Below are 21001 nucleotides of genomic sequence, written 5' to 3' on the forward strand. Positions count from 1 at the left end.
GAAGAGAAAGAGGAGATTAAACATCCTTGCAACCTCACCCAAAAAGGTAAAGACAAAAAGAGGATGTAAGTATGCTTGGAGAGTATTAATTATCATACAATAAAAGAGCAATATAAGAGTGAAAAAGTTGTATATGCAAGTAAAATGAATTAAAAAATGTCCAATGATGTGAAAACATCTAATGAGACCACGTTGTATGGTGTAAATCCCTTGTTTATAGCGTGAGCCACTCCTTACTATGTATGCATGTACGTCTTGCAATATTAACATCAAGTATAACATAAACAAGGGTATTATGTTGCATAGGACATCGGTTTTGGCATGAAGTGTAAATTATTTTATTTTTGAGACTTCAGAGTGGTTCCACTAATTAGGGTAATGCTAAAGGTATGGCAAGTCTCCATAAGGAGGATGAAAAGAGAATAAATAAGCCATGTCCTAGGGAGTTCATAAAAAACCTGAAAGTAAATGTCCTAGTTCAAAGAGCTAAGTTCACATGAAAACTTTGAAAAATTTAAACGTGATAAAATTGTTGCCCTATTTGCAAAATTTTGATTTTCATTAAAATTCTTCTTAAATTTAATCTTCAAAATTTTAATTGCTATGATCAAGTCAAGTTACCAATTTTAATGGAGACCAAAATTCAAAGATGAAATTATAGCTGAAAACATTTAGCAAAAATATGAAAAATTTGTAATATGAATTATTTAAAATAATTAATAACTTAAAAGAATTTTGTAATGAAGTTAGTATTTTAAAAAGGAAGAAATTTCAGGATTTAAAATAATTAAATCAACTTATTTTGTAAAAATTTTAAATTTGAAATAGAACTTAAATATAGCAAATAAGGCTTTCGATGAAAGTTAGTTTTTAAAGAGAGAAATAATTAAAGAAAAACTTATGTGGTGTTTATCTATATTTAAAAAAAATTATACGAAAAGAAAAAGATTTATAATCCCTTAAAATCCTTATCATCTAATCTTTTTAAATTTTCGCAAATTAAAAATTTTGTATTAATCTCCATTCCTCATCCTTTTCCTTCTCTGTTACCTTTCATACTCTTTCTTTCTGCTCCTTCCAAGTTCACATTATTACTAATAATAAATAAAGCAAAAGATAACTATACCAAATATGTAAGAGAAGTATGAAATGTATATAAAACTCAGTTAAGTACTATATCTATGTTGTAGCTAACTTGTCTTAATGAAGAAAACAGTTGTACCTTGTATTCGAGTTACAGCATCGACTTACAAAGTGATCGAGAAAACAATGATAAATTGACCATCTCATTAAAAATAATGGTAAAATGTTTAAAAAATTGTTTACTGTTTAATGATATCGATTTATGACAAAAATAAATACATAAAACAAAAGACTATTTGAACTAAATGGGAGTCTTGGTGGTCCTCGTCATGAATCACCTTTTTCATCCCCACCATTTTGCTCTTAACAGGACATTCTGAATCGCCCCCAATATTATGTGCCCTTGCTATTGTTTACATTTAGAAAGCGATACTGCAGAATGTGTCACGTTTTTTTAAAGATAACCGTAGAATATGTCATTGACAGGCTAGTGAATATACTTTTCCTCCCAAAAATATCATGAAGCGATCAAGAAAATCATTCAGACCAGCCAATATAGCATCAATTTATTCCACATATATTCCGCATTGACTCATCTCCACTAAGCTTTTAGGGCCTCAAAGTCAACTTCTGTAGAGCAGCATTGATTCTCTCATCAGTGAACATTCTAATGCTTTCGTAAAAATCAAGTATCTCCATTGATATGTTTTTAACCTGTAAAAGAACAATAGAACAATTATCTAGGAGATAACTTATCTTTATCACTTAAATGAGCAGAATTCTAGCACATCATATTCAGGACATACTGCCTCTTGCAGAGTAGTACTACTAACCTAGTATTTGGTATAGGATGCAGAGTACTACAAATTAATTTAGCCACTGCTCAGTTACTGCAAACATCAATTCCATATTCAAGTAGAGCAGAATAGTTTATAAGGGAAAGAAGCTACCCAGTACAATAAATTCAGCTATTAAATTATGAGTAACCAACAGCCAGCCAGGCCAATAACCAATAATCAAATAATCCAATGCATTCCCCTAGTATATAAGATCCTAGGGAACAGAAAAAGCCATGAACATCGTTGGACAACATACCCTCAACAAGCTGCAACCATTAAAATGGGGAAAATATGATTGACCAACACAAATTCTTATTTATCTTGACCATGTATCTGCATCCTGCTGTTTTCCAGGGATGCTATACAACATATATCTAATAATTTCATGACACAACTTAGATGAAAAATAACAGTACAGTACACTATTAAGTTTTAGATCAAAACTCACATGGTTCACAAACGCCAAAATGTTTTTCAGCTCATACTTAGTCTATAGTTGATATATAGAAAGTGGGGCTCCGGCCACATTACTATCCTAACTCCTAATACAGTAAAATACAATGATAAGGTTACTCTTTTACGCAGATGAATATATGGTGGATTTCAAGCAGAAACGCCGGTGTTAGAATGTATTTTACTTTGTTCTTGATGAATATGCAAACTCTCCTTTGACTCTCATCTAGAGGTGACAACTGAATACCTACCCCAGATCGAGCTATCTTGATTTGAGCTTTGAGCTTTCATTGGATCAAGCTAAAAAAATCCACTGTATTTGGGATACAAAATTGAAGCACAAGCCCAGTTTACTACTTGAATAACTGGACCACTCAAAACCCGATCAAATAAAAGTCCAAACAGGTCAAGAAAAAAATATGGAATTAAATTGGGCCTAAACCGTTAAATTCAAGCTCTACGTTTTAGCAACGGGTTAATCTGTCCATTTTTCCACCTCTACTCATCCGAAAGAATGGCTAAGTACTTGAAGGGACTCGTGGTCATCTTGTGATGATTATTAGCCAACTTATTGGCTGCAAGTTTTAAAAGTCAATCTCTTCATTATTATAAGTTTATAACTATTAAATAATATGGGACTATTTGGCTTTTAGACAAACCATTGACTTTGTGAGGCTGGGACCATAAAGGTCATTATGTTAGAGTTGTGTAGTGATAACTCCATATTTTACTATATTTTTAGTATAATTTTTGTTAATAAATAAGTATTAAAGTGTCAAATAAACTTGAAAACACCATAAAAATTGCATCAACATTAATAATTGTATAAATAGTTGAGAATTTTAGATTTTATTCCAATTCTGAACAATTTGACTTAAAAAGACTTAATTCTTGTGCAGAAGCTTGAGCTGAAGACGTTTGAGTTGACGATTGAAGTGGAGAAAGTAGAGGAATTGAACTTAAAAGATGAAGAATTAAGTGTTATATATTGGACGTAACCACTTTGAGTATATAGAGGTAACACTTTGAAGAAGAAAATTCATGAAGAACAAGTCAATAGCAACTCTAAATGATGAGAGTGAACACTCCAGCAGCAGAAATCTGGATAGACCTTGCGTGTGTTCACTCCAAGCATTTAGAGTAACTACGCTCAAGGCTAAATTGCCTAGGAACCTTGAGCATTAACACTCTATCCACTGAGAGTAGTCACGCACATAAACGCGTTAACACTCTAACTACCTAAAGTGAACACGCACAAGACAAAAACTCAAAAAACACGTGTGTTAACACTCTGATCACGTAGAGTGTCCAAGCAAAAGTAACAGAATTTTGAAAATCACTTCTAAGTGTCAACTTTAGACGATTTGAGTTGCTAATTCAGTTATAAAAGCTTCTAGACGACCTTTCATGCTATAATCTTCAGAGATTAATGTGTGGAACTGGAAAAGGCAAAAAAAACACTATAAATAGAAGTTGAGAGTTTAGATTTGTACCTTTTGTTCATTTTTTGTTATTTTTCACTTTGTAATTGTTTTAACTTCCAAGGAAAGTCAAAGAAAGAGATTGGGAGCAACTTTCAAGCTTCATTACTAGAGGAATCAGGTTGAAGATTGAGTCTTTGAAGATGTTCTTCTGCTCCTTGTCTTCTTCTCTTATTTCTCCTTCTTCCATTGTAATGTTATTCAAAACTTTTTTTTGTTAGGGATCTATGGATCCAGATTTGATATTGTGATGTAGTTTTGGATCTAGACCTTGAGATTTTAATTAAATTGAATATGTGATTCTATTTTTAATGCAATTGTGAACTAATTCTTCATTCAATTGAACTTAGAGGAATTTTCATCAATGAAAATTGAATTTATTTCTCAGATCTGAATCATGTGTCTAGGTTATTGAGATCTTAGCAATAAGTATCATAATCTAATAATCTTATAATTTTCAGAACTTAATGCAATATTTGATTGAATTTCACCTAAGGAATTAAGGAGGTTTAATTAGATATTAGGATCAATGAGACAAAAAATTATCTTTTGGTTAAAGAAGTAAAATTAATTATCAATCAATTAGAATTCTTAAGAGTCCAAAACATTATTATATGGCAATTGAAAATTTTGTGAAGTGATTCCTATTTTTTTATATAGCATTTTTAATACAAATTTCATATTCTATTTTCACAGTACATTTGTTACCTTTTATTGATTTTACTCCTTACTTTTACATGTTTACAAATCTTCCAAATGAATTGTGTGGCTCAAATAATTGTGGAATTGTGAATTGATAAGTGAAAATAAGATCCTTGTGGACGATACTTGAGACTCATATTGATTTTCAAATTTTATTACTTGCTACAACTACCTAGTATACTTACTAGTTAGGAATTTTACGCAAATACTGCTGTATTTTTAATTCAATTTGCGTGTATCATGTAGTCTGATTAGTCCCCCATTATTATTTTTAATGGACTTGCCATTTATTATTATAATATGTGTGAAGACTTGTAAACCTTTGATGTGTGCCAATAAAATATTAGAAGAGAAGAGAACTAAATTATTTTGGTCACCTTGTGTAGCCCATTGCCTTGATTTAGTTCTAGAGGATATTGGAAAGCTTTCAATTTTCTATGCTACCATTACAAATGCAAAGAAAATCACAACTTACATATATAGGCATACATGGATCCTTAATTTGTACAGAAAGCATTCTAAGGGAAGAAAGTTAGCAAGACCAGCCGTAACAAGGTTTGCAACTGCTTATCTCACATTAAATTGCATTATGCAATAAAAAAATGCTCTTAGATCTATGTTTGCTTCAGAAGAGTTTGTTTCTAGTTCTTATGCTAATAGAGTTGAGGCTAAGCGAGTGATAAGCATAGTGTTAAGTGATGATAAATTTTAAAAATCCATCAAATATTGTTTAAAGTGTGTAATTCCACTTGTGAAAGTACTTAGACTTTAGATGGTGATTCAAAACCAGCCATGCCATATATTTATGAAACAATGAATAGAGCCAAAGAGCAAATTGCTGAAAATTTTCAAAAGAAAGAGTCAAGGTATAAGAAAGTGTGGAAGATCATTGATTCTAGATGGAATTTACAAATATATAGACCTCTCCATGCAGCTGCATATTATCTCAATCCTAGGTAAGTAAACATTCTTAATATCTTAAATTTCATTTAGTTGTCTATTCATCCTGACTCTTTTTTATTGTTTGGTTAGGTTCCATTATGACAAAAGCTTTAATCTAGATAGTGAAGTTCTGTATGGCTTATATGAAACCATTGAAAGAATGGTTTCAGATAGAAGGACAAGATTTTTAATTGATCAACAACTTGAGAAGTTTAAGTCGGCCAAAGGATTGTTTGGAATGAATATGACAATAGACACTAGAGACAAGAAGCAACTCGGTAACTCTTCAATCTTCATACTTTGCTAACTTTACGAATAATTATAAATCAATAAGTAACATGACATACTTTGCCAATTGTTTATACATATTTTGTTTTAAATTTTGATAGCTCTTTGGTAGGAGAGTTATGGTGGAGATGGTAAAGAGTTGCAAAAGGTAGCCATGAGAATTTTGAGTCTTACATGTAGTGCAACAAGATGTGAAAGGAATTGGAGTACATTTGATCAAGTGCATACTAAAAGAAGAAATCGCTTGGAACAACAAAGACTAAATGCGCTTGTGTTTGTTAAATATAACTTACAATTAGAGATCAGACAAAAGTGTAGAGAAGAGAGGGAAGAGACTTATGATCCCATATGCTTATCTGACATTGAATCAGATGATGAATGGATTATTGAAAAAGAGGATCTATGATTACCAAATGATTCTTCATGGATGGATATATATGAGTGCTTTACTTTTGAAGAGGGAGATTCAAGCAAGAAAAGAAAAAGAGGTATTTGTGCTGATTTAGAATTAGAACTTGAACAAAAAATACTAAAAATTTAATTAGTCCAATACATATTGTCATGCTTATTCCATTATTTTGGTTTTATAGGTCCAAAAAACTTAAATGCCAAAACTGATAAGAAGGAAAAATCTATAATAGAAAATGATGATGATGAAATTGAAGGCATTATTAAAGAGGGGGTGGAAGAGGAAGAACTTTTGATTTTGGAAGATGAAGAGGATGAACTAAGTGACATAGATCTTGTGGATGATGAATGATCATTCATTATCTTTCGAATTTTTACGATAGTGACTTACTGTCATTTTTTGTTTATCTTTTTGAAAGACTATATCTTGATTTTGAGCAGTCACTTTTTTGATAATATGACTGATTATTATGATTTAAATCTTAATTTGCTTATAAGTGTATGTCACATTGTTAGTGATATATTATTTACTTCAAAATATTAATATATAGATGTTTTTTTATGTTACAATGCTCTTATATTTATGTTTTTTATGTTTTAAATTATTGATCTTGAATTTTACGATTCAAAATACGATTCGATTCACCATTCAAAAAATAGGTCTTACGATTCACAATTTGAATCTCGATTTAACTACCTTGCTTGAGGGTAGTGCAGCTTCGCTACTCGGGAAATTATACTAATATCATCCCACAATTATGGGATACAATGATGGGGTATTTTGGGTGTAATTCTGTAAGAAAATGATTCAATTATTGAAGAACAAAGAGAAGAAAAGACTTTTCTTCATTGAATATTCTCAACTAGGACTGAATTACCCACAATTGAGGAAAAATTGAACGAATATTCCCAGGAATTCGAGTCTAATCTCTCCCAACACAAATCCTAGTGTCGGACCAAATGCCTCCCTTCTCCTATTTTTTTCTCTATTTATTATCGGTTGTTTTACAACTGCCCAACTAATTGGGATTCTCTAAATCTTTGGACCTGGGTTCCTTGCCCTCTTCTTACATAAACTTGTCTAATTGGAGGTTTGGGCCTACTACTAACAATTTCATGTGTGGGTTTGATAGAACACCAATTCAACAATATAATTAAATCACATCCAATGTATTAAATACTGCAGTATGCCAGTATCTGCTGTCCCAAAATTCCTATCACCATAGCAGGCTATCATTATTTAAGTTTTAGATTGCAATTTAAGATCGATGTCAAATTTATCAAGAAATTTGAAAAACAAAAAATGGAAAAAGGACAAAGAGATACAGATTATGACACTTGAATAAAGATGCAACAAACAAGTGCTTAGATATTCAGGGGAGCACTCACCACATTCATATCAACACGAAGTTCTTCAAACCAGACAGTGGTGTCTTTCTCCCTGAGAACACTAGCAATGTATATGCAAGCTAAAGCAATCAAATGTGGAGGATGTACAAGAATTAGGTCCATCTTGTATGTGTCATTTACAAGCCCCCTGCCAGTATCAACATTTATGATTATTAGTTTTATATAAATTTAATTCAACTAAACCTATAATAAATAGAAGTGCAATTCCAACAGCAAACAAGATGGCTGCTAGCACAACAGAAAATGATGCTTAATAGTGATATGACTTTTTTCCAGATGCATAGATTCAGCTACCTACAGCACTGAAGCAACTTTTTTGAAGAAACTACTGCACAGGGCTCAAATTACAACAATGTGAAGGCAAAACAAATCAGAGAAGGAAAAACTTCTCTGCCTTATGGCAAGAGCCCCACAAACTACCCAATTGATTGCCTACCCCTCTTGTTTTCCTCTTTTTCCCTTCTATCCCATGCAGCCTCTAACTCTAACCTTACCACCATGCTTCCCACCCTTGTTGCAACAGAGGCAAGTTTGCTATAGCCCACATATCACTCCACCCTAACACAAGTAGAACTCTTAACATATACTGAACCATCTGTACTTTCAGGTACTAATGCCATAAAAGATTTTTCTAGCAAGATATTTTACAATGGCTTCTGTTGTCTGCATTTATATTAAATAAATAACAGAATAAAAAAGGTACATATACACTCTACAACATTGGTATTATTAATTGAGATCCCAAATTGACTATAGATATGGCCAAAGTAGTACTTATAAAGGCTTAGGCAATCCTTACTCTACAAACTAACTTTTGGAGCAGTTAGGCCAAGCCCAAATTCGAGTATCAAAGCCAATCTGTACCTGATATTGGGCCATCCTCAATTGTCAAAAATAAAAATCAACTTAATCCCACAAATTTTCCCAGTGCAATTAACATAGCCATGTGACTTTCCCAATACAATTTACCTAATCCTGTGACTTTCCCAGTGCAATATAAAAAAATAGTCCTATAATCTCCATGCTTAAAATGTCCAATCCTAGGCATGATGAGGATGTGTTGATATCCTAGATCAGCCAAGTTAATGCTAAAGTAGCGCGCTTATAAAGCCTCAGGTAATCCTCACCTTACAAGTTAGTTTTTATGGTTGATTAAGGCCAAGCCCAAATGGAAAATTCTGATGCTAGGCTCCTGGGCATTTTCTATATCTAAGATTCTAAATTATGTATGATCAAATGTAAACCCAGAGCAACAACTTAAGAAAGCATATAATAAAGGGGAGACTGAGATAAAAGGGGAATTGTAAAATAAGAAAAGAAACAAAAACCTATTTAGAAACTGTTCTCAACAGTTCAACAGGAAGGACTCTTACCAAGTTAGTTGAGTCATGCTTAGATCATTCAGACCTGCATCCTGAAGCAACCTGGAGATTATAATTATAATGATCATGAGAGACTAAATGAATGTACTCTTAATGACAAGAATGTAGGACCAGTGTTGCCATCATCAACATTTAACTTAGAAAAAATCCAATTGCTAAAATGTTCATCACTGGTATCTGTTGCTTATAGTTGGCAAAAGTGAAGACTGAAAAAGAAAGTAACTCAGAATACTTAACACATCTCTGTAGTTATTCATGTGTTTATGAGCTTTTTCTGTATATTTTATTTAGTTGATTAGGCCAATCAATCATGAAGAGAAGGAAAAAAAAAAAACTGTTCCCTAAAATAGAAGGGAAAAAAGGTCTTTAATTCCTCTTTCGTATGGGATAAGATTAATCCAATATGTGTGGCCAACACCTTCAAAATTGCAAGCTTTATGCACCCTAACAAGTATGAAGAGATAAAATTTGTTTTTCCACTATTTTGACAGTTGTGTGTACAAAATGAATAATCAATCTTATCCAACACTTACGGAGATAGTGAACGGTATGGATGGTATACAACCAGGTAATAATTAAGTGCTTCTAAAATCTTCATTTCCATTTCAAGTATGTCCTTGATTTCATATCTATATTTATCATCAACATCTGCGTACAAAATCATTGCACTTTCAGCACAAAAGGGAAATATAAAAGCAAGAGATAACTTGAAAACAACTCACTTTTAAGATCAGAAGTCAAAATGAACCCCAAAAAAAAATGATAAGGCAAGTTAGTTAACCAACAGCATACATAATTTTTTAATGTAGAATACAAGAAGCCGAGCCTGCACTGTGCTTTCTTCTGCTTTTGATGCAAGGTACAAGCATGTTGGAGCTACCAGGCGTGGATCATATTCTGCCATACTCTTCCTTAAAATGAAAAATGAATATAGAAATCAGATGATACTTGTTAAAGATAGTTTATTGAGCATATAACACTTTCAGAGTCAGATGAAGATAGAATTATAAATTAACAGCCTGGACATCAAAAAGATAAGTTATGAACATTCTACAACTCTTTTCTTTCACTCTTCTGCTTATTCCCAAGAAAGAGATTAATTTTCTTCTTCTACAACAAAAGTCAACATGTTCATTTTCCTAATTCAAATATGGTATAAACAGCAGTTGTTTGCTAATAGTCACGGAAGGGGGGGACATTTTGATTGTGCATATCTGACAAGTCTTATGTTGTTTCGACAGATAAAAAAAATGGTGGTGATCAGAATAGTTATGTAGTGCATATAAAAAATTTCAGAATAATGGCTATCCTGCAATTTGCAACTCCATTCCAGCGTATTTTGGGGTCAGCCTCTATCTGAGATTGATAACTATGTCGAACATACCCCAAAATAAGAATTTTTAGTTATTCTAATACAATCACATAACTGCTTTTATAATAAATCTTGACATTAAAAGAAAAAGCAATTATGAAATATAATACTGTAAAGCATTGCTGACTCAAAACATAAATGCTGCAAAACATAAAAGCTATCCTCAATCTAAGAATCCAGACACAGAAAGTCCAATCATTTCAGGAACAACTTCCCTCCAGCAGAGACAAGTTCACCACACATACCTGGTGTAAACGCGCCTCATATATGTAACTGCAGTGGCAACAACCCTGAAAGATTGACCAACATATTAAAGATGGTCATGACACTTTTAACATAAATCAATAGCAAAAGATGTTTCTTAAACTTATGACAAAATGATGAAACTTTTCTTACCACTTCTTGATCAGAAAAATTTAGAATGAAGACACTTAAAAAATTTACAAATTCATTATGATATACATATATGGTATCACTAATAGTTGACTTGACTCCTAATATAACTCTTTCACATGTTCATCCAAACTTATCAAACCAAGAAAGGTAAGGAAACATTATTACTTATAGACATGGTAGTTAAAATCGGGAGTTGAATCATAAAATCATAAAATCGTAAGATTTTACAATTTTGTTCGGCCAAACGATGCAAATCATAGCAGAAATCGCAGCAGGGTAAAATCACAGTGAAATTGTGATTTGAGTCATAAAATTGGTACAATCACGATTTGATTTCAATTTCACCTAATCACGGGTCAGTTTTGGATCACAGCCCAAATCCTTCATAACCCGAGCCTGACCCCACTTATATTTAGGTGCGAACAAAGTTCCATATTCCTAAATCCTTTTCTTTCTTCATCGAACCCTAGACCTTAGAGCAACTTATTTTGCAACATTTCATCGAGTGTTTTTCACAATCTCTCTGTGGTTTTCTCTGCCCCAATCCTGCATGTTAGCTATTTTCTTCTCATCTTGCTCTATTTTTCTTCATGGAACCCTAAACCAACAATGACTTGTTAGTTGTTCTCTTCTTGCTCTTTTTTATTTTATCTTGTCCAAGAATGGCTTCAAACATGCCTGTTGGTCAAAGCTCAGGTGGTGGGGGTGACAGTTCTGGGTAGCTCCTATTTAATTTTGGTGTTTGTGCCTTGTAATATGTCAAAAACATGGTGATTTGGCTATTTTGGGTTGTTACATTATGAATTATGCTTGATAGTCTTATGGAATATGAACTATTTAAGTGCTTTTAGTGATTTAATGTGTTTTTTTTTTAATTTCAGCTATTTTATATGCATAATATGAATTTATATGCATGTATATATGGTTTTTGTAAAATCTTACGATTAAATTTACGATTTTACGATTTACAATTTTTACTTCCATTAACGATTTGAAGTAAAATCCTGATTTTAACTACCTTGCTTATAGAAATATGGGTGAGTTCCATTTCAAATGTGGATGATCATCCTTAAATGTCTAATCTATTCCATCCAAATTGATCGAATGAAATCATCAAAGATTTATGAAACTACAAATGTATTTCATGGATAATACCATAAAATATTCCAATGTTACATAAATAAGCAAATTTTAACAAACATAGGAGTAGAGAGAAACTCTGTTTGGTTCACAAGGAAAGAGGAATTGAGGGGAGGGGAAGTAAGTGAATTTACTATCATATTTTTAAGATAGTCAAAAATACCAATTAAGTTAAATATAATTTGTCCATTTTGTTTAAAAATTTATCTACCCTCCAAATCCCCCCACTTTTTGAGGAGTGTAACAGCTGAGTTAGGAGGGATTTTGGCCTCTCCCATCCTCTTCCTTACAAAATATTGAATTAAAAATGAAAAAATTTATATATAAAATCCCTCCCCTCCCCTCCATCTCCCCCCCCCCCCAACCAAACCAAACTTTTCATATATTGGAAATTTGGAATTTATGAAACATAGACAATAGGATAATTGAATGGGCTAAAAATATTAAAAATTCCTAAAAGAATCTAATCATGATGGAAAAGGAAGGAAAAAGAGTCAACATGATTCATATTACATATTCTTCATATTCTGTTTATTGAAAGGACTTTTGGTCTTAAGAAGTGCAGCAATTCCATTTTTTTTTCTTAATGCAATGCAGACTACACACACTTTCTAAGCGAGCAAGATCAAATCAACATACAATCTTTCTCTAGTAATTCAATGTACTTTTCAGTTTTAATTTATAACCTCCCTCCCTTTTGAGATGCGATAGATTATAAACACAGAGATAGCATTGCACATATTCAAGAAATACAGTTCACACCTCTGCCTCACTTTTACTTGTTGAGCCAATTTCAAAATATCTGCACAACAAAGAAAAAGAAATTTCATAAACATAAAAAATTAAGAATCAAGCACTTCTATAGTAAATGAAAGATATCAACAGCAATAGCCCTATGAATTACTAATGATTTACATTTTTTAAACATCTTTTGAATTCCTTATATGCAAGAATAAGAAAAGAAAAACCATAACAGTATTATAAGGTATAACTTAAAGACCAATTATCATTATAAGAAAATCACCTTGAAATCAATCCCCAACACACAAAACTAAGGATATCAGTAGCAACTACAAATCCATTACCGGACACCACATTAACAAGTAAAAGAATGATAGTTACAAGCAACATCCAGAAGCAAAAGGTTAGAGAACAAGCAGTGGCTTAAGATGCATAAATACAGGTATGGTAGAGAATGAGAAAAGACGTAAAAAAGAGATCATACAATTGGCCATGTGCATCTTAATGAGCTTAAAATCCTCAAGTGTGATACCCTTTTCCTTGTCAAGTGTATTCACCATATCCACATCTTCCTGGTCCAGAAGATGTTTACTGCAATATGCACAAACCCATACCATGAATCCCAAATTAGAACACAGAGGCACACAAAGAGAGATGACAAGGGGAAAAGAGAGATGAAACATACTAATGAGATGATGTCCAGAAATTGGCAGCCATTTCTTCTTCAGAAATCAGATAAACTCAGCCAAAGAGGAAGCAGAAAACAGTGGAAACACTGTGCAAGGTGAAACAAAACCATATAGAAGATGAACCCCACCAAAGATTGATCCAAATTAGATGCTCAAACATTTTAATAATTATTAAGAATGGGAAATGAATGAGAATTTCACAAAATAAAAGAGGGTGAGAACTAAATGAGAAAACAAATCGGGATCCTACATAGGATCGGGAGGGAGGTCCAAGATCGTAAATCCTGTGACGGTAACAAAGATCGTAAGATCCTACTAAACATTCAAAACTATGCTTAAACATATACATAAACATAAAAAATAACATAGATAAAGAAAATAACCTCTAAATCACATAATTTTACCAAACATAAACTCAAAATTCATAGACTTAAGATCTAATACAAGTCAAATAAGAAATAACAAACGAGTGCAGTCACAAAATATTGCAGAATGCCTAGCCACAACACCCAACGCCAAGAAGAGAAACCAAACCTAGGCCGCAGAAAATAGAAGATCAACACACAGAGGAGGAAGCTCGTTTTGAAATGTAGAGCAGAGGTCGCAGAAAAGCGAACATAGAAATAGCACAAGCAGAGATCGCAGAAACCAAACTCAAACCCGCAAAACAGCAGGAGTGCAAATTTTAATGTTGGGTAGAAACGAGGAAAGAGAGAGAGAGAGAGAGATGAGAATATACTGTAACAGGTAAGAAAGAAACATAAAAACAGGATAAGTGGAGAAACCACCAGTTCATGTTCCTTTGATTTTTTTCATGATTTTGGGACAACTTGTTTTTGGGCCGTCAGAATCTTTGGGAGCCGGTGGTTACCTCATGTTTCAGCCAATAAACCAATTGCTTGTTACTTCATATTTTCACAGGGTTTCGCTCTACATATCTTCTTAATAATTCTCCTCCTACTTTATATAGTAAATAGTGAATTAATAAGTCATGTATTTATTATCTTAAAAACATGAAAAATAATTGATAATAAAAATATTTAGCAACACATTCTTTATAGTATTTTTAATTATTTATTAAATTTTATTGAAATTTTAAAAATTATATAATTTTAATTTTTTTCATTCTTAATTTAATATTTTTCTATATTTTAGCTTTTCTATCTAAATAATAATTTTTTTACACTTATTCCAAAATTAGGGTATTGTGTAAACAGTCCTTGTTTAATGTTTTTTTTGTCTCGACAATAGAATTTTTCATGCATCAACGATAGTAAAGTTTTATTATTATTTTAATGCACTATCAAACTAAGATAGTTGATACTAACCTAGAAACATGCATGTGAAGTTTGAAAAATTGGCAGACAAAATAAAAAGAAAAAAATTAAAATAACATAAATAATATTAGAGGAGTTGAGATGATACATAATACATGTCACAGATTGATTAGTATAAACTCAATACAAACGATACATGTTTGAAATAGACAGTTAGGAATAAAGTGTGTCATGTATCCAAATCATAACAAGTATCGAGTATGACCCAACAACTAGGCTATCATCCCCTCTTAAGCAGTATTCGTTTAGATGTTGACACGTTATGTGAACAGGCTCTGCAAGCAACTTTTTTTTTTCCTTTTCCTCCATCGTTTTTTCTTTATTAACGTCGAACAAGAGTTATATGTGGAGTGAGAAATCAAAAGGTAAAAGTTAATTTATGAAATAATTGATATTTTGTATATTTGTGAAAAGAAAATAACAATTTTGTATCTAAAATTGTTTAGTAATGGTGGTGAATTGAAAATTAAATATCATTGGCATCCAAGGTTAGTGATGAGTAGAAATTACATTTGTATTTGTTTTTTAAATTTTGACTATTTATATAATTTATTTTATAATTTTATTAAAAAATTATAATTGAATGTTTATATATATATATATATATATATATATATATATATATTTCTCGATTCTGGATTCTGGATTAGTATATGTGAGTTCATGGAAATTTTTTTTGTGAAATCTGCCATTAGTTGATATATTTATTAGTATATTTAGGTTATTAGAAAGAATGTTTAAAAAAAATAATGACAGTAAAAAATGTAATAAATGAATAATTGTAGTTAAATAATATATTAGGTTTAAAATTCATAATTAAATATATTTATTGGCTAAAAAGGTAATTACATTTAAAAATAAATATTATATTAATGAAAAAGTATGATAAATTAGATTATTGATAATCATTAATTAGAAGAGTGAATTAAAAAATTAAAAAATCTTAAAAAATTGAAATATAGATAAATTAAATTTATTAGGTTGTATTAAATTGAAATATAACCATGAGTTTGAATAAATTTAAACAAAACAGTAAGTTAAAATATTGAATGTTTAAATAAGACAAATTATAAAATTAATCATTGCTAAAGTGATATTAAGAATTTAATTAATATAAAGGAAAAATAAAATTAAATGTAAGTAAATTAAATTCATTAAATAGTAGTATCGTGAAATAAAATATATAATTTAAATTATTTAACAAAATAGGTAAAAATATTAATTAGAGTTAATATCCTAATATTAATTAAGAGAATGAAATAAATTTATTAACTTAAAAATTTTAAAATTTAATAAAGCAACAATATAACTAAATTATATTTTATAATTTTTTATAGAATAAAATAAAATAAAAATTAAATATTTTATTAAAAAAATAATAACATCAATAAAAATATAAATGTCATATATTAAAATTTGTAAAAAATTATGTATGCAACTTTTATTTATTAGATTATAGTGTGTTAATTTTTATTTGACATAATCTTGTTAATTTGTATGATATTATAAATATAGAATATTTAACATTAAATATATAATCAATAAAATACGTTATAAAAGAGAAAAAGCTAATAAAAAATTATAAGATAAGAATTAAAATGAAGTTAATTTTATATAACTGAAATGTAGAAAGAGTTAATATATGTAGAAATAATTTTATACGTTAAATTTTTTTTAATAATTTGTTTATTCAATAATTAAGAAGATTTCTAGGCATGAAATTAATTTGATTTTCTAAACATGTGATTTATTTATTTTTGGTAGACTAAAAAAACATAAAAGCAAAATCATTGTCTGTGAAAAAACAATGTCCAATGCATCACTTAACACTGTATTGCTTATTGTGATGAGATATTATTTGAAGATTTGTTTACCTCCGTGAACATATGCTCAAACCATGAAAAAGTAGCAACCTGATGACAATTCAACCTAGATGATATAATTATTTCTCTGATAAAACATTTTAAAATATAGTAATTTAGCAATCAATGCTCTTCAACAGATAATTTGCACAAACTTTTTACATCTTCCTCAAAGTATTTTTCAATCAAACCCACAAAAGAACAACACAAATAATAATAACAACATTACTGTATGATTTTAATATTTTTAGATTGTCAACAAAATAATTCAACATCTCAAATACAAAAAACAAAAAAAGAATAAGATTCCATTTTAAAAATGAAGAAAGCGTTGTACATGCATTAGAGTAAGGCACTCTCATTGCAGAATTCTAACACTCCATTTCCAAACACAAATAAAAATGGTTGAAATATCAAGAAAGTGAAAAGGGATATTAACTTTTTTATGGCAGGTGTTAGATAGGATTTGAACTTTTTTAGTTAACTAATGTAATTTAAAAAATAAATATTTTATTTATTATTTTTTTCAAACTATTTCCAATGTGAATATGGTTACATGATAAAAGTTTTGTCAATACAATTGGTGAAGTCATCAAATTTTATTTTTTTGAAAAATAAATTTTATCAATCAACATTGTCAAATAAACTAGATGTTGCTGCGTATCACTATTTTTATAATTTTATCATATATTTAGTAAAATTAGAAGAAAATTTCACTATAAATAACATGCCACTTTCTAATAATGACATGTGTCACCGTCTGAGTAAGTTTCACCGTAAAAATAACACCACTTGTAATGCAAGTTTGGCGAGATGTATGAATAATATAGTAAAACTTGCTTATCTTTTGGATATTTCTACATAAGTACATTTTTAATATATATATATATATATATATATTATACAAATATCAACTTTATGATAATAGTCTATATTTTTATCTACAAATTATTATTACATCATAATGACATAAATTTAAATTCATAATTATATTTTTTATACAAATATCAACTATAAAAAATCTTATTTTATAATTTAATACAATTTATTAGTTATTTTTAATTAAAAATATTTAAATTACTAACCTAATTATGACAAATTACTAATTATATATACTAAAAATGTACCTACGTAAAAATATTTAAGAAATAAGCAAGTTTCGCCATATTATTCGATCATTTCCACTAAATTTGTGTTATGTGTCAAATCTCTACAAGTTGTGTCATTTTCATAGCAAAATTCACTCATATAGTGACACGTGTCATTATTAGAAAGTTGCGTAGTATTTATGACAAAACTTCCTTCTAATTTCGTTAAACATATGGCAAAATTATAAAGATGGTAAGACGTGACAACATCATGCTTATTTTGCACTTTTGACGGTAAAATTTATTTTTAAAAAAAATTAAAATCCAATGATTTTGTTAGTCATATTGGCAAAACTTTTGTTACGTGGCCTGATTCACCCTAGACAAGCCCAAAGAAAGAAAGGCTTCCTATACAAATAAAAGAAAAGGGAATGCTTTCTTCTATTTGAATTGAGAGAAATAGTTTGAAAAAACAATAAATATAGAATTAGTGACACCTTAAATTTCTACTTTCAAATTACACAATAATTTGAATAGAATTTGACCTCAATACTCATGATCTGCTTAAAAGCCACTTAGGTCGATCTTCCAAGAGGATCATGGTCAAGATAGGAGTACAAATGGTTTACAACAACTGGAGTCTTAATTGTTCCTCTGTAAATATAAATACAAAGGGTATGGTAGATTCTATTGTTTACAGAAAAATCTAAGAGAAAATTATAATACATATGGATTCTATTGTTTACAGAAAAATCTAAGAGAACATTATAATACATATTCATTTCTAAGGTGTGAATATGTTTAGGTACATTATCATAGCATACAACACACTTAAAATGACAAAACCTCTAATATTCATCAAATACATAATTTATTATACAATTTACTTAACTATTTATTAATCTAATTTACCTTTAGGTTGTCGTCATTCTTGTTCCATGAAATGTTTAATAAGGATGAATGTCTACCTTATCATTAAACATATACCTTATCGTTAAACGTAACACGATTTCATCACAACATACTTATAATCATGGAATAAAAATGAATATAATTACATTAATCACCAAAGCAATACATCAAAAATTCTCATACAATCATGTATACGTAGATTTTAACAGAAGTCATTACATTTCTCTCTTTCAATTATACACTCCTAGTGCATTATGATCACAAATATACGATGTCTCCAGCACTTCTTGAGGTCCTACACAACTAGGTAAATAGTCGCTAGTTAGCCCCTGTACACGAATACAACGTATACAATAATGGGCTCCTTAGCAAAGGTATAATCAGAAGTCTAGTTAGGAAACGAGTGAAGCCATGTGACACATTCGCTCTCAGAAAGTGTCTACACATACACGAATGTCACTCACCACCCTACATTTCTCTCAGATTTCTCATCGTCTCCAGACTCTATACCCTTAGTATATATGTAACTATTCATACTAGATCCATTTAGCACTTTATACTTATCTCATATTTCTTTTTTATATCATTCTCATTATCCAACTAAAGATTGTGCTTAGTAAAGCACTTCGAGATTAAGTTTACAACACAATTTATTTCCAGAATATAGAGTCATGCCAAGTCAGCCAAACATTCATCAATAACATTACATCACATTTTCACACTTTCAAACTAAATATCACAAACTGACAAATACAGTATAATCACTCAAACCAACCAAACACATACATCATTAACTTTCCATTACAAAATAACCTTAATCAAACATACACTTCCGTACAACGATAATACTATTGTGAGGACAAAATATTCGCTATGTTCTAAGAATAAGATACAGCTTTCCTTACCTTGAGATGAAGATTTAGAGAGAGATTGATGAAAACAATCATTCAAAAACATAAGTTTTTCTTAGAGTTGCTTAGATTAGATGTCTAAGTTTGGATTCGAGCAATAATCGAAGTTTGAAAGAGGTTTCTCTAATAAAATGAAGTGAGAGTTCAGAGAAAATGAAGAGGGAACGTAACTTGAACTAAAAAATAAAAATTTTCATGCTGGAAATTCTTTAAATACCACTTAGCTCGCGTGCTCCCGCTTAAGCAATGTGACTCAAGAATATCAAACAGTGGCCATTCTAGGCTTTTTTTTTGATATTTTGGCTTAAGCGAAGGTCATTTTTGCCTAAGTGAGACCTTTGCTCATTTGAGTGAAATCAACTCTCGCTTAGGTGAGAGGACAATTAGGCTAAGTCTATCTTGTCTCGTCTAAGTGAGACTCATCTCACTTGAGTGAATTGCTCTGGAATCATGTGGTTTTGTGCGCTTAGTCTCACTTGAGTGAAACTCCTTGCCCTAAACCTCTGTCAAACACTCATTAAATCAAAATAAAACATATCTCAACATTAAAACAATTTATCAAATAGTAAATAATAAAAAGAGGGTGTTGGAGAATTTGTTTTTAAAATTATATTATTTAAATAAAAAGGATTTGGGGTGCGAATCTAGTAGAAAAGATTGAGAAAGAAACACTCTGTGGTATGATTAGAGAGAAAAACTCAAACACCACGCTATTTTACAATTCAAGTGATTTGTGATTTGCATATACAAGTATTAAAAAATTAGGAAAAATCTTGTGTGATGTAATTCTTTGTGAGACTCGTTACACTCTCTAGATAAATAATATTTAATTATATTTATAAGTTTTTAAAATAATCAAATTATTGATCCTTAAGTTTAAACTTTAAAAGAATAATATATAATTTAATATTGATAAATTAAATTATTGAACATTTAATTTAATTTTTCAATACTATAAATAAGAAGCTTTTGGTAAATATTTCTACTAAACTATCACTCTTATCCTCCCTCTTTAATCTCCTATTGATCAAAATAAATCATGACTACCACAAAGTTGACATCAGTAAAAGAAAAAAAAATAACAATAAGAAAAAAGACAATAGCATAGTACAAAAGAATTTTTCTTATCTTTAGAAAGAAGAAAAAGTTAATTCCTTTAAAATAATTAAAGGAAGAGGAAACAAACTATTGTAATGTAATGAGAAAGTTCTTTATAGATTTATGGCTTAAATGTTCCTTTGGTAAAAATATGTTTAAACAACCAGTGTTAAGAAGCAAGTATGCTCAAAATTTTAAATAAAGAGAGAAAAGACTTACAAGTCCTTTTTCAAATATAAAATGAATAAAAAATAAATAAATTGGTCGTTTCCTCAATCTCTCATTGCTAATAATTAAGGCTTAATTGTATTTTTAGTTCTCATAATTTAATTTATGTGCATGCCTTTAGTTTCTGTTATAACACCCTCTTTTTATTTATTATTTGATAAATTGCATAATACTAGGTGATGTTGAAATGTGTTTTAATTTGATTTAATAAGTGTTGATAGAGGTTTGGTGCAGGGGGT

The 21001-nt window shown here is 30.1% G+C and overlaps 1 protein-coding gene across 3 annotated transcripts; it reads right to left on the reverse strand.

The window, feature by feature from the left end:
* Positions 1-1155: 1155 nt before the first annotated feature.
* On the reverse strand, positions 1156-14234 carry LOC113861143 (cyclin-C1-2-like). Of its 3 annotated transcripts, XM_027493758.1 has the most exons (10): positions 13861-14234; positions 13323-13412; positions 13122-13228; positions 12659-12698; positions 10606-10650; positions 9781-9899; positions 9522-9636; positions 8980-9030; positions 7586-7733; positions 1156-1797 (listed from the first exon to the last, which is right to left on the reverse strand). In XM_027493758.1, the coding sequence occupies exons 2-10, from the start codon at positions 13352-13354 to the stop codon at positions 1693-1695; spliced, it is 762 nt and encodes a 253-aa protein (XP_027349559.1). In that variant the 5' UTR covers positions 13355-13412; positions 13861-14234; the 3' UTR covers positions 1156-1692. The 3 variants fall into 3 exon arrangements, with proteins under 3 accessions (XP_027349559.1, XP_027349560.1, XP_027349561.1); XM_027493759.1 differs by lacking the exon at positions 13861-14234 and having other exon boundaries at positions 13170-13228; positions 13323-13453; XM_027493760.1 differs by lacking the exons at positions 13323-13412; positions 13861-14234 and having other exon boundaries at positions 12670-12698; positions 13122-13225.
* Between the last annotated feature and the right edge of the window lie 6767 nt (positions 14235-21001).

Source organism: Abrus precatorius, unplaced genomic scaffold (assembly GCF_003935025.1).
Source record: "Abrus precatorius isolate BTA unplaced genomic scaffold, Abrus_2018 Scaffold3, whole genome shotgun sequence".
Lineage (NCBI taxonomy): Eukaryota > Viridiplantae > Streptophyta > Magnoliopsida > Fabales > Fabaceae > Abrus > Abrus precatorius.

Coding starts and splice junctions, on each gene's coding strand:
- LOC113861143 (XM_027493758.1), bottom strand. CDS start 13,354: ATGGCTGCCAATTTCTGGACATCATCTCATTA. Junction 13,229..13,322: donor TTCTGGACATCATCTCATTA/GTATGTTTCATC, acceptor TGCATATTGCAG/TAAACATCTTCTGGACCAGG. Junction 10,651..12,658: donor CAAGTAAAAGTGAGGCAGAG/GTGTGAACTGTA, acceptor TCAATCTTTCAG/GGTTGTTGCCACTGCAGTTA.